We start from the raw sequence: 15,305 nt of genomic DNA, 5'->3' as shown, positions 1-15,305 counted from the left end.
TGTGTTGGTTAACACCTTAGCTTTGACAAGTTGTAGACTCATCGAGCTTTATTTATTGTTGAAATTGTAATCCCTCCCATTATTAATTAAATAAGAGGATTGCTTGTGTCGAAAATTGTGAACGCTTGTTTCTTTCATCCATTTTGTAAAGGCAATTCGATTTGAATCGTCCTAAACATTGCACTTGGGAAAGTGGTATTTTGTGGAAAGAGAGAAAGGCTCATTTTTGTATTTTGGTGGGAAAGGGAATGGTTTTCCCTTTTTTCCTTTTTTTTTTGATAGGGATTTTTGTATGTGGGGAGGGTTGTTTTTGATTGTGGGAATGGTTGTATCCTTCTTGTGTAAGAAAGGGCTGCCTACGTATTCACCGGGAGAGGTGAAATAAAACCATGATCGTAGTTCGAAATGTTTTGTGAATTTTGAATTGGGTTTTGTGATTGTATCCGTCAAGCATAAGGGAGACTGCCTACGTATTCACCTGAAGAGGTGAAATCAAACCACGCTCGTAGTTCAGGGGGTTGTTTTGTTTTAGTGCAAATGGACGTTGCTTTTGACGGATCAAAGGACATTTGAAACGGGCAAGGTGCCGTAGCTTAGACTCGATAAAACATGCAATTTCAAATCAGAACACGTTGAGGAACTTGACTTGAAAAGGGTTGAGGTAGTTGCTAGTTGTAAAACTAGGCTAGGTCGTTGGTTGCTATGGTTCAAGGGTATTATTTCTTGAGTTGGTCTAGGTTGGTCGGGTTTGTAAAGTCCTCCCCATCTAGGTCACTCAGTCTCACTGCGCCCCCCGAAAGTATTTTCTTGACCAGGTATGGCCTGACCCAGTTGGGTTTGAATTTTCCCCTCGGATCGACGGGTAATGGTGCTCGAACTGACTTGAGGACCAAGTCGCCCTCCTGGATGTTTCTGGGTTTAACCTTCTTGTTTTGTTTTTGTTTTTTGGAAAGGTAAGCTTCTCATTAAATAATTAACCAAGCCCATTACAACATTTTGGTAAGATAAGCACTATGCTTATCCTAATTCTTACAAATTATGTCAATCCAATGCAATGCTTTACTATTCTTACTTCCAAGTCTAATACTATTCAATCTTAGCCTAACTTCATTGTGAATCTGTCTGACTAAGCTTTCGGGTCTAAAGAGAATCATATCCACCCTGCATTTGTTTCTGCACCACCATATATTATTCATCAATGCTGCCAAAACAACTGCAATCACTTTTTTCCTCGCCAAACAGCGTGATCTCCATTTTACCCACCAGTCACAACAATGCTCTGCAGGCACCTGAAAAGGACACCACCTGTGAACCAAATCCCTGCACTTTCTACTATACTCACACCTGAAAAAGAGGTGCTCATGATCCTCCTCACCCAGTCCACACAGGAAGCATAGGTTATCAGGAATGATCTGCATTTTCTTGAGCCTATCTTGTGTTAGTAGCCTCTCCTGAGCTATGAGCCACATACAGAACCTATGTCTGGGCAACATCCATCGAACTGTCACCAATGCTGCCCACCTGACTTTCTCAATATCAGGTCGAATGAAATTGTATCCTTGCTTAATGGTATACTGCCCCTTCAGTTGTCCCACATTGCCATAAAAGAGTTGATGAAAAATAGTCTTCACTTGACAAATTTTACGCCAAGCCCAGCTACTATTGATTGATGGTTCATACTCTTTCCAGGTACACATTTTGATATAAATGGAATGCACCCATTTGACCCACAAATGGTCTGCTTTCTGTTCAATCCACCAAACGTATTTCCCCTATGCTGCAATGTTCCAATCAGACAGTTTCTTTATCCCAAGTCCTCCTTGGTTGAGTGGACGACAGATAGCATCCCATGCCACCAAAGCAGGACCTTCATGTTGCTCAGTACCATGCCAAAGAAACCGTCTGCACACTGCTTCAATCTTGGCAATAACAGTTTTGGGAATTATAAAAATACTTGCCCAATATGAATGCAGGGAACTAAGCACCGATTGCACAAGAACCAGCCTGCCAGAGTAAGCCAACTTTCTAGCCCCTAATCCCCTGATTCTCTCAACAACTTTCTCTACCAAACAATGACATTCCAAGACTGACAGTCTTTTAGGAGAAACATTGATCCCCAAATACTTAAAAGGAACCTTATCAGGGTTCATTCCAGTATCATATTCAATCTCTTTAATCAGCTGATCAGTCATACCATTACTGTAAAAGTTAGATTTCTCCTTGTTCATTTGCAGACCTGAAGCCTTAGAGAAATAGCCAAAAGCATTCAGTAATAGCTCAATACTCTTCCTATCCCCCTTACAGAACATAATCAGATCGTATGCAAAACAAAGATGGGCCAGTCCAATGTGTTTGCATAGAGGATGGTGCCTGAACTGCCTGTGCCTCTGAACCACCTCCAAAATCCTACTGAGGTATTCAATGCAAATGGTGAAGATGAGGGGAGACAGTGGATCTCCTTGTCTCAAGCCTCTCTTCCCTTGGAAGAAGCCAAAGATCTCACCATTAAGAGCTAAAGAGTAGGAAGTAGTAGTTACACATTGCATAAGCAGCTCAATAGTTTGAGGAGGGAATGCCAAAGCAGACAGCATATCATGCACAAAATCCCACTCAACAGAATCATACGCTTTTTGCAGATCCAATTTCATCAATAATCTGGGAGAACAGGCTTTCCTCTTGTACAATCTGATTAGATCTTGGCAAATAAGTATGTTCCCCACTATGTCCCTCCCTTTAATAAAAGCACTTTGAGAAGGACTTATAATATCAGGCAAGATATCTCTCAATCTGATACAAATTACTTTGGAAAGGCATTTGTAGACAGTGTTACAGCAAGTAATTGGCCTAAATTGCTTGACATTCTCAGGAATAGCAACTTTAGGTATCAAAGTAATCACAGTGTGATTGCATTGCTTCAACAATTTCCCCTTGGTAAATACATCCCTAACAGCAGCAGACACCTCAGGGCCAACAATGTGCCATGCATCTTTGAAAAATTGGCTCCCAAAGCCATCAGGGCCTGGTGCTTTGTTACCAGGGATATCAAACATTGCCCTCTTAATTTCATTATCAGAAAGGGGAGCTAGCAGAGAAGCTCTATGATCAGCTGTTAGACATGGCCCCATCTTGACAATATCCTGGTTAATAGGAGTCACAGGTTTAGACTCCCCAAGGAGTGACATATAAAATTCTTCAAAAGCATTATTAATGTCACCAGTAGAACAACATTCCTGTTGCCTAATATCCTTCACTTTGTACACCCTATTATGGCTTCTGCGTTTTTTTATCACTGAATGGAAATAGGCAGAGTTCTCATCTCCCTCAGCAATCCAGGCTGCTTTAGCTTTTTGACTTAGGAACATGTTTCTAGCTTTGAGTAGTTCCCCCAATTCTGCAGCACACACTTTCTCAGTATTACAGAGCTCAGAATTCAATGGATCCTGAACCAGCTTCACCTGAATATCTTTAAGTGCTAACTCAGCAACATTATTTAAGTTCTCAATATCACTGAATTGCTCCCTATTCAGGTTCCTGAAGACTTTTTTCAATAACTTCAATTTTTGGACCACTCTAAACATTGGTGTCCCCTGAACTACATTATTCCAACAATTCCTGACAGCAGAATCGAACTCCTTAGAAAGTGCCTACATATTAAAGTACTTAAAAGATTTAGTACGTTGCTGATGTGAGCATTCCAAGGAAATGAGACAGGGGCAGTGATCAAATAACCCCTTAGGGAAGAAATTTGCCACACTGTCAGGGAAGGTATTGATCCAATCATCATTTATCATTACCCTGTCAATTCTACTATACACTTTATCACCAGTTTCATGCTTATTATTCCACGTAAAAAAAGCACCAGTCGCTTTCAGATCAGCCAAATTGCAGTCCTGAGTAACCTGGGCCAAGGGAATAAAATCAGCATAAGAAACAGGTGCTCCACCAATCCTTTCATTAAAGTCCAAAATAGCATTGAAGTCCCCACAAACCATCCAAGGACCATTGATGCCCCTATGGTAAGCTCTAATACTATTCCAAAGACTCTCCCTCTCTGCAGCCTTATTGAAACCATACACCAAAGTAAACCAGAAAGTTTTCCTCCTGAATTTATCATACACCTCAGAATGTATGGCCTGGGCAGTTACATCCTTCACATTAACATCAAACATAGAAGGGTCCTATAATAGCCAAACTCTACCCCCACTGTGTGGGCTAGAATTCGTACATATGGACCAAGTCTCACACAAAGTATTCCTTACTTTATTCCAACTATGGCTTTTTATTTTAGTTTCTACTAATCCAAACAAACCTACATTATTCATATTAAGAAAATGCTTTATTTCAAGCTGTTTATTAATACTATTCAGGCCTCGCACATTCCAAAAACCACAACTACCCATTGTCAACAAGGACCCTACTACTTTCACCCTTTTCAACAATCCTATCTCTTGTTTTCTGAATAGAGTGACTCAAGGCTTCCATAAAGCTCAAGCCGCCCGGTACAAAAACTCTCTTCTCCCCAGACTCCTGTCTCATCATCCTTGTAAGGAGTCTTCTAGGCATGAACTGTTCAACCACTGGTTTAGACACAATCACAGGAGTAACAATGCCCCTCTCAGCAGTAGCAACTCTCTGCTGAATTGGAACTGTCACCTTCTGCACTGGCACATTCACCTGCTGCACAGGACCTTTCTTAACATTCTTCTTCACAGGACCTGCAACAGCAGCAGCATTCCCTGGTTTGGGTTTCCACACCTTTGTTGCAGGCTTCCTTTCTCCTCTTCGACACTTAGCAGTCTCATGACCCATCCTCTTACATTTACCACATGTAATAGGAAGCTAATCATACATAACTCTAAGAGAATGTTGTTTGCCATTCTCATCAAAAAAGCCAATTTCAGTGGGAAATTCCTGATCAACATTTACTTCAACCATTGTTCTAGCATATCCCAGAAAATCCCTATTCTTTGTGGCTTCATAACTTTTAATGTAAGCCCCCACAATTCCACTGATTTTCCTGAGACAATCAGTCCCCCAAAACTTAACATCCAAGCCATACAATTTAATCCAAATAGGAACACGCTTAACATCATGTTTCACGAGTTCCATATCAGGTTCCCAAGCTTTCACAATTACCGGCTTGTTGTCAAAAATGAGATGACCATTATTTAACACAATTTGTTGCTTTTCCTTAGTTTTAAAGCGTACCAAAAACAATCCATTAGGCATAAAAGCTATTTTATCCACACCATACCCCTGCCAAACCCGTTTAATATAACCATTAAGTACAGAGCTGGGTGGATTTGCACCTAATATGTAACACACAACAGAGGTAGACCAGAATTTCAGCTCACCAGCAACATCCTCAGACGTTAATCGGAGTACAGGTTTAACCGGCGGCGTCTTCTCCACGTCCTGTTGTGGTGCCAGTTCTTCAACTACTTCAAGCTCCTCCTCCTCGATAATCGATTGCAGGACAGAATCAAAATCATCTGAAGAAAAACGAAGATGCCTTGGGGTTTTTCCCTTATTAAGACGAATTTCAACACTATTTTTTTGATTTTTTGGTGAAGATTGCGATGAATTTGAGGGATTTTTGTTGTTTTTCTTATTCCGAGCCGCTTCAGAAACAAGCTAAAACGGTTAGAAGATTAGAGAGAATTTTCTCTCTCTAATTTCTCTTTCATCCCTTTTTAACCTTCTTGTTGAATGCTCGTTGTATACGTCGTTGGTATAGCTAGACGTTGTGCAAGGCGTTGAGTCGCCGTTCGTCTAGAAGAGTGACTTGTTCGTACCTTCGACGGGTCCATTCCGCCTCAGGGACTTGACTCTCCAGTAGGATGCGTAGAGATGGGACCTCTAACTCTACCGGTTGAACTGCCTCCATACCATATGCTAGGTAGAAGGGTGTGGCGCATGTCGGTGTTCGAATGGAGGTTCGGTATCCCCAGAGTGCGAATGGGAGCTTGCTCGACCAATCGCGGTAGTTGTCTTGCATTTTCTTGATAATGGTGACAAGAGTTTTGTTCGCTGCCTCCACCGCTCCGTTGGTTTGGGGACGGTAGGGGGATGATCGATGTCGTTTGATCTTGTATTTGTCCAGCAAAGCTTGAGTTTCCGCCCGGAAATGAGAGCCTTGATCGCTGATGATTTCATGGGGTACCCCATATCGGCAGATGATGTTGTTTTGAATGAACTTGGCCACTTGTTTGGCGGTCAAGACTGCATATGACTGTGCTTCTACCCATTTGGTAAAGTAGTCGATGGCGACGAGGACGAAGCAATGCCCCTTGGTGCCTATCGGGTTGACTTTTCCGATGATGTCGATGTCCCAAGTTGAGAATGGCCAGGGTGATGTCATGGTGTATAAAAGGGACGGTGGTACGTGTTGTATGTTGGCGAAGATTTGGCAATTGTGGCAATGTTTGACGTAGTTACGGCAATCGGCTTCCATGATGGTCCAGTATTAACCTAGCCGCATGATTTTCCGTGTAAGCATCATTGCGCTCATGTGAGGGCCACATTCTCCGTCGTGAACCTCTCCCATGACTTTTTTGGCTTTGTAATGGTCAATGCAAAGGTGGAGAATTTCTTGGGGTGTTCTTTTGTAGAGTTCATTTTGGTTTATCACGAATTGTGATGCAAGTAAACGGATGGCTCTTTGTCCTCTTTGATCAGAGTTGGGAGGGAATTCGTTTTTGGCTTTGTAATTGAGGATGGCTTGGTACCAAGGTTCATCATGGATTTCCTCGTCGTCGATAATGGCACAAATGTGAGCTGGCTCGCTCCTTCTCAAGACACATAGGGGCATTGATGTCATGTCATCAGGTATGTTGACGAGCGCGGCAAGTTTTGCCAGGGCATCAGCGAATTGATTTTCCTCTCGTGGCAAGTGGAAGTAGTCGACTTGGTCGAAGAACTCAGCCTCTTAATTGATCTTTGCTCGGTAGGGAGCTAAGCTGTCAGATCGGATTTTCCATGATCCGGACACCTGATTGACGATGAGCGAGGAATCGCCGTGGACCCTCAGTCTCTTGATGCCAAGTGTGATGGCTGCTTGTAGGTCGATGAGGCATGCTTCATATTCAGCGGCGTTGTTGGTGACGGCGAAGTCTAGCTTGACCGAGATTGGAACATGTTCTCCCTCTGGTGATATTAGAAGCATTCCTACCCCGAAGCCTCTCATATTAGATGCACCATTAAAGTATAGGTCTCATGCGTCGGAGTCGGCACGAAAGATGTCTTCGTCAGGAAGTGACCATGTGTCGGTCATTGGATCCTCGTTGACGGGATTTTCTGCTAGGAAATCAGCGACTGCTCTTCCCTTGATAACCTTGAGGGGTACGAACTTGAGATCAAACTCGGACAGCATCAGTGTCCATCTAGACAGCCTTCCGTTTAGTACGGGTTTTTCGAAGATGTATTTAACCGGGTCCATCTTGGAGTAGATGTGGACCGTGTAGCTGAGCATGTAATGCCGCAGCTTTTTTTGTTGACCATACTAGGGCAAGGCATGTCTTTTCCAGTTGGGTATACCTCGTCTCGTACTCAATGAACTTTTTGCTGATGTAGTAGATGGTTCGCTCTTCGTTGCCAACTGTTTGTGCTAGCATTGCTCCCATGGCTGTGTTGGTAACAGTCAGATATAGAGATAGCGGAATCCCCGATTGAGGTGGCATGAGGACAGGAGGTTTGGATAGGATTTCCTTTATCCTGTCGAAGGCTTTCTGACAGTCGTCGTCCCAATCGGTGTGATCGGAGGCTCGAAGCTTTTTGAATATTGGTTCACAAATCATAGTGAGCTTGGCAATGAACTGGCTGATGTATTGAACCTGACCGAGAAATCCCCGAATCTCCTTCTCGTTCCTAGGCCGAGGCATTTGTTGAAGGGCTTTGATTTTGGTTGGATCAATCTCAATGCCTCTTTTGCTGACGACATGTCCCAAGAGTTTCCCGGAGGTGACCCCGAATGCACACTTCTGAGGATTTAGTCTCATGTTGTATTTCCGCAGACGAGCGAAGAATTTCCAGAGGGAATTGATGTGGCCGTCCCGTTCTTTTGATTTGACAATCATGTCATCGACATATACCTCTACTTCCTTGTGCATCATGTCATGTAGGAGAGTAGTAGCGGTTATTTGATAGGTTGCCCCCGGCGTTGATGAGACCGAAAGGCATGACCGTGTAGCAATATGTACCCCACTGTGTAGTGAACGCAGTCTTGTGCATGTCTTCCTCTGCCATTTTAATCTGGTTGTACCCAGCATACCCGTCCATGAATGATAGGAGAGCATGCTCGGTGGTGTTGTCTACCAGAATGTCAACATGCGGCAAGGGGAAGTTGTCCTTTGGACTCGCCTTATTCAGATCCCTGAATTCGATGCAAACCCGAATTCTTCCGTCTTTCTTTGGTACCGGCACAATGTTGGCCACCCAATCCTAGTATTCAGACACCTTGATGAACCCAGCCTTGAACTGTTTGTCTACTTCTTCTTTGATTTTTAGGGCCCATTCAGGACGCATCCGGCGTAGCTTGTTTCACAGGTTTAGCCCCGGGTTTAATGGGTATTCGGTGCTCTGCAATTTCTCTGTCAATCCCAGGCATATCTCTGTAAGACCAGGCAAACACGTCCTTGTATTCGTGGAGGAGGTCAATGAACTGTTGTCTTTCCGAGGGGTCCAGGGTTGTCCCTATCCTAAGTTCTTGAGGTGTATTGTCGGTCCCTACGTTAATAGGTTCGGTTTCCTCAATGATGGGAGTTCTGGTTTCCCATTTGTCAAGTTCTTTGGCTAAGTGAGGTGGGTAGTCACTCAAGTTAAATTCCTCATAGTCATTCAGAATTGCATTGCAGTTAAAATGAGACGAGTCATAAGAAAACTTAGCGTTTGACACGAGCGAAAAGCTCGGATAGGACAGACATCTCGTGGTCAGTCAGAGGCGACACAACAGAGGAAGTGGCCCCTGGAACAGGCTCCAGGTTGTCACCTTTTATGGGAGTGGGGGTGACCCTAGTAGACTCAGCCTCTGAATCAGGCACTGAATCAGCCACGACTTTGTGATAAAACAGTGGGAAGGGGACCTTGACTGGGACATCAGGAGCGTTAAGAGCTACGACAGACTCTGACTCCGACTCAGACTCATACTCAGATCCTTCTTCACTTCCCTCCTTGAACATAGGGCCTTCTCCAGTTGTTATCTTGAGAATGCGGCCTTGGCGATCGGTCCACTTGACGGTCTTCCTCCAGCCTTGGGTAGTTTTCTCCAGGTCAGTATCGGAGATCAAGGCGGTTGGATCAAATTGATTGTCCTTCAGGGCGATGTTGATGATGTCCTCATAGTCGAGGTGTTTGACGTTATCTTCCCCAAAGAGGAGTGTGACAGCTTGTCCGTCAAGGCATAGTGACGGTTTGGACTCAGTTGATGCAGCTTTGATGTTGTCGGGGATAAAGTAACAGTCCTGGAAGACTTCCACTCCCGGGTACCTAGCCTTGGCCACAGAGTCAAAGATTGGTTCCGGAAATTCATGGTAGGGCTCAGACTCTCCCTCGGGGACAAAGTATCCGTTGAGAGTCAGATGGTAGGGACGGAGGATGACTCCGTGCTTCTTGCGTTTTCGGACTAGGAGGTTCATCTCCCGGATATCTTCGTCAGTAGGTTCGTATCCCAGCCCAAAGGGAATGTTGTTGGGGACCTTGGCCTGTTTCAAGGGAGGCAACGGGTCCTGTAGTGGATTGAGCGGCAAACCCGGGAAGTAACCCTGACGCATTATGATACGGTTGACCGTGAGGTTGGTGAACGGGTCTCAATCAGAGGGCGTCAATTCATCAATTATGGCGTTCACGGCTTGGAAACCCCACATTTCATCGTCGTCCTCCTCATTGGCTTGGGAGGCCATCCCCTTTCTCATAACTCTTTGATTGGGGAAGCGGGAATCGTGATCGTTTTCCCGTTGAAGGGGACCCTGATCTTCTGGTGGAGGGTTGATGTGACCGCCTTGACGGCGTGAATCCAGGGACGCCCCAGGAGCATGTTGAAGGACGCGTCGATGTCGACCACTTGAAAACTGGTTTGTCTTTCCAGTGCTCCGGATGCGACGGTCAAAGTGATTAGACCAGCGACCTTGCGACGAGTGCCGTCGTAGGCGCGTACTCCTTGATTCGTTGGGACCAAGTCAGCTTTCTTGATACCTAGCCTGTGGGCAGTTTTAAGAGGAATGACATTTACCGCGGAGCCGTCATCCACGAGGACCATGGGTATATTTTTCTGGAGGCATTGTACGGTGATATACAGGGCCAGGTTATGATTGGCTCCGAACGGAGGGATGTCCTCATCGGAGAAGACAACCGGTTTATTCAGATCAGGGGAGTCCCTCGTCATGTGCGCTACTATTTCTTCTGGGGAAGAGGTGGAGGGTACGGTTAATTTTCCCAAGGCCTGCAGCAAGGCCTGTCGATGCTCAAAAGACGTTGCGATCAGTTGTCAAATTGAGATTTCGGCTTTTGCTTTCTGGAGCTATTTCAGGATTAAGTTCTCGGGGGCCTTTGGCTGGGTGTTCACCTCTGGGACAATTTGGTCATTCGTTGTCGAAACGACCGTTGGATTGTTCGGATTCTGATAGGGACGTCCGGACCGGGTGAGGTGTCCGATTTCTTTCGCCCGCTTCTCCTTCCCTGGGATGATATAGACATCATCAACACCATCTCTCCATATGCCGTTAATTACGCAGTCTCGAGGATACCTTGGAGAGTTATTCCTCGGTGGGTAGTTCTTGTGGGGGATATTTTTGTGAGGATGGTTTTTGTGGGGGTGATTTTTATGGGGGTAGTTATTTTGAGGGTAGTTATTTTGAGGGTGATTTTCGTGAGGTCTATGCCAGAATGGTCGTGGGAGCAATCCATCCTGGGGTGGGTAGCTTTGAATGTTGGGGAATTATCCCTCGGACGCGGTGGATTGAAGATGAGTCGACAGTAGGCGTCGTCGATTCGGGTGATTCTCTCAGAGAGGCTGGCTATGGCCTCTTCAACTTGTTGAAACATAGTGAGCATAGTGGCAGCGCTAAACACAAACACTCCGTCTGAAGGATCTTTTTCCAAAGCATTCACCTCGTCGTCAATTGGCAGGATGAGGTGAGAGCAGTCTAGGGTCGGCTCATCGTCAGAGATGGGGTGAATTCCCAGAGGATTCGTCTTGTTATTCGGCTTAGTTGGCGGGGGTAAAGGCAAATCTCCTTTCTCAATCATGTCTTGAATGAGGTGCTTGAGCTTAAAGCAATTTTTGGTATCATGCCCTTTTCCTCGATGATACTGACAGTAAGCGTTGGGGTTCCAGAACCGGGACTTCTTGGCATCGGTCGGATCCGGGGTGGGTCCGATCGGTTGTAACTTTCCCTGGTCCATGAGCCTTTTCAGGGCACTTGCATAAGTCGACCCTATGTTGGTAAACACTCTCTGGGGGCGTTCAGTTTTCTTAGCAGATGGTTCGACGAGGTTAACCTTATTAATCTTGTTCGTCTGACCGTAAGGGCGAGATTCGGTTGAGGTGGATCCCTGGTAACTTCTGCTAGTGGTCTTGGCTAAGACACCCTTTCGGAGGTCGTCCTCAATACGCGTCCCCAGAATCTGCAGATCTTGAAAAGTCTTAATATTCTGATACCTCAGTAGGTTGGCATAAAATGGACGTAGATTGTTGACAAACTTTTCCACCAGAGTTGATGCACTCGGCTTACTGACCAATTAAGTACTCACCCTCCTCCAACGGGTTAGGAACTCAGTGAACCCTTCCTTGTCGTTTTGGGTTAGCACTTCGAGAGTACGGGTATTGGCCTAGATCTCGACATTGTCGGCATACTGTTTGGCAAACTCAACTGCGATCTCATCCCAAGTAGTAAGGTTTTTCGGATCAAGGGTGTAGTACCATTGGCGAGGAATCGGCTCCAAAGAGGATGGGAAGATCCGGGTAAAAAGTTTCTGTTTGACCCTTTTAATGGCCATGTAGTCCTTGAAAGCACGGATATGGTTGAGTGGGTCCTCCACTCCCTTGAACTTAGGCACATCGGTCAGGGTGAAGTTGTCAGGTAACTGGTCCCCAACAGGTTCGAACCTTCGGTTGTTCTCAAGATGGATGTTGTTACCCCGGGCTAGGAGCTGTTCTTCCAAGAGTTTCAGCCTCTTCTCCGTTTCAGTCAGAGGTGAAGTATTATGTTCCCCAGTTTCCTTGTTCTCCAGGGCATCGATACGGGTCTCGACGCGATCCAGGGTGACCTTAAGAGCGGTAAGCAGGCTGGCTAGTTGATCAGTTATGACATCTCTGTTGTTGTCATTGTTGTTGGACGAAGCTGAAGACGCATGGCTCTGAGGCAGAAAAACGGCTCACATTACAACTCAATCCGACATGGTTCGAAGACTGAATGCAGACAACGCAAAGGATGAGACAAAGACCAGACTCAACAAGACGGGGCGACCGTGTGTGGTCCCTCGGTGCTGACTCGATTTATGACGTGACGGTGTTTGACCGAACTTTTGACACGAGTCCAACATGACGGCGTGACGCCGTTGGACGGGTCTCTTGGTGAGATGACTCATAAGTAAAGACCCATAAGTACGTTTGCTTTGACTCGATAGACATGAGGCGGAATTGGAATGGTGGACTGAAATTTTCGAAATTAGGAATTTTCAAAAAGATTCATTTGTCGCTTAAATGGACGGCTTCCGAAGATAGAAATCCTCGCAAGTCGATCAGTTGAAAAGGGTTGTCTTAAGTTTATTTGCAAAAGACGGTTTGACTTTGAATCGGCTCAGAAAACAGTGCATTGTTTCCCAAGACGATTTTGTAATTCAAAATTGTATGTTTTGAAAATCGAGTTTGAAATGTTTGAAGAGATCTCGGGGACGGTGTATGGTCCTCGGGATCCCGAAAGTGTCTCGAGAAAAGGGTGTGTGCTTTTCTCGGGTTTCGAAAGGGCCATTGTCGACGCGAAACGGGTTAAAATCCGTGTCTAGACGCGGCGATTATACCGGCTTAAAAAGGTGATTTGAAATGGTTATACATAACCGGGTTTGAAAATCATCATTACGACGGCCTAGAAAGGCGTGTTGAAATGGTTATACAAAACCGGGTTTGAAAATCGTCATTACAACGGCCTAGAAAGGCGTGTTGAAATGGTTATACAAAACCGGGTTTGAAAATCGTCATTACGACGGCCTAGAAAGGCGTGTTAAAATGGTTATACAAAACCGGGTTTGAAAATCGTCATTACGACGGCCTAGAAAGGCGTGTTGAAATGGTTATACAACATCGGATTTGAAAATCGTCATTACGACGGCCTAGAAAGGCGTGCAACGGTCGGCGAAAGATCGAGGTTTGAAATGGCCATTATAACGGCGCAAAAAGGTGATTTTGGAAGTTTGAAAATGACACGGAAGGACTTATGATCAAGTAGCACATAAGCACTCGCAGTTCATGATATTATGCATTATGCTAACACGGGTTTTGGCTTAAAAGGGTGGGTTACACACCAAGCGATCAAACCCCGATTTGCGAGAGGGATACCAATCCAAACAAAATGTGTAAGGAGGGTGCCCTAGCCTCGTGCTCGAAAGTGATGAAAGCTCTTTGACGAAAAAGAAATGTGTAACGTCAACGGTATGCTTGACTTAATCGGGATTCGAAACGCGGGGATGAGAAAACTCACGTCGACGAGACGAGCCAATTGGTCGAAAAGGGTTAGGTTACGTTGTGGGCCCGGACAAGGAACCCGACCATGACCGTAATATCAATTAATGCATTCCAACCAAGACCTCGTTCGAGTCTCACCATCTAGGGATCACAAAGACGTAAGTGTCCTAGTTTTCCCCAGCGGAGTCGCCAATCTATGGACATGGGCCACGTTTCGGTCTGTGGATTTGGGCCACAAGCCGATCTGCGGTCACGGGCCACCTGCGAGCCCACTTCGATCTGTGGACGCACAGCGGTCTCTTTGAAAGCCACGCCCGGCGGCGTAAAAAAATGCTTTCGACCGGATCGTTTTAGATCGGTCGGTTTCGTCTCGATAAGGGTCTCGAAACGATTAGAGATGTTCGGAGTCGCCACCAAGCATTTGTGGGATGCCTGGAACTCGTTCGAAATCCACTTTATACCTCGGTTAAATCGAAGCACAAAGCAGCGTTTGACATAGGTACTAAAGATAAGGAAATCGTTTCTCTTTAGCATCATATCTCTAGAATGACTCTCGTACGCCCTGGATAAGGTCGTCCACTATCCAAAGTTTCTGAGTAAGAGGTGAAGGTACGTATTGGGAAGCCCTTTAATCAGACACCCAATCCCGCCCGCGTTAGCGGCCTCTACTGATCGATCTTGGTTGGTTGAATGCAAAAGTTGATAAAACGGTTTAAATGCATGAATGCGCATCCAATAATTTAAACCTAACATGTGAGAGCTTTCTAAGTCGGTTGATTTAATCCAAGTATCAAGTATAAGATGTCGAGTTGGATTAATGATTGATTTGCATGCAACACGGAAATTAAACATCCATTTACCGAGTTAGGTTTATGGTGAATAACGTGATCCTTTTGTCTTAGAAAGGCGTTTTGCAAATACAAAGTAAAAGGGAAGTCTTGCCATCTGATCTGTCCTGTATTCGGGTTAACCAAAGTCGAGACTAATATGTTTGTTTGAAAACGTAAAGAAATGAAATAAAAGGCTTTAAAATACCTTCTAAATGTCATTAACCAAATATTATCACCGAAACACGGATTTAACCGTCATGGTATGAGGAACCAAGGGTGAAAAATGCTTTATGGTTAAAACATGTGAAATAAAATAACAATGGTTCGAAAATACTTGAAATGGTGAAAACCGATTACAAATATGAAGATGGATTAAAGGGAAATGACGAGAACAAACACGGTTGATCTCTGGTCTGAATACCCCATTTAGGCGCGGGCTAGTTGGCGACCTAAGGGGCTTCTGCCTCAGACCAAAAATCAGTTTTGGCTCGTTTATTCCATGTTTTGGTTCATGTTATGCATGTTTTAGCATGTTATAGTCATGAAACGAATGAAAACATAATAAAAGAGGATTTTTACACCCTCATACTTACATGTTTGGTTATGGCGAGTGACCGACGTAAGTGTAACAACTCGTTTGATCGGAAAAAACTCGGTTTAAAACCGTTTTGGTAAGTAAAAAGAGTGTTTTAATAGTTTAGTGATGGTGTAGTGGTCGAAGTGGTCGGTCAAGTGTTTTAATGCACGGTGACGGTACCAAACAATGTGTAAGGCTCGTGTTTACGATAGGTAGGTCGTAA

At 44.8% G+C, this 15,305-nt stretch overlaps 1 protein-coding gene across 1 annotated transcript; it reads right to left on the bottom strand.

The window, feature by feature from the left end:
* Positions 1-1,022: 1,022 nt before the first annotated feature.
* Positions 1,023-1,697, bottom strand: LOC141614429 (uncharacterized). The gene has a single exon (XM_074433174.1). The coding sequence runs from the start codon at positions 1,695-1,697 to the stop codon at positions 1,023-1,025; it is 675 nt and encodes a 224-aa protein (XP_074289275.1).
* Positions 1,698-15,305: the final 13,608 nt, after the last annotated feature.

This window comes from Silene latifolia, chromosome 11 (assembly GCF_048544455.1).
Source record: "Silene latifolia isolate original U9 population chromosome 11, ASM4854445v1, whole genome shotgun sequence".
Lineage (NCBI taxonomy): Eukaryota > Viridiplantae > Streptophyta > Magnoliopsida > Caryophyllales > Caryophyllaceae > Silene > Silene latifolia.
This window is presented reverse-complemented; position numbering and strand designations above follow the sequence as displayed.

What these genes read in the sequence shown, in the direction of transcription:
- LOC141614429 (XM_074433174.1), bottom strand. Translation starts at nt 1,697, where the DNA reads ATGTGTACCTGGAAAGAGTATGAACCATCAATCAATAGTAGCTGGGCT.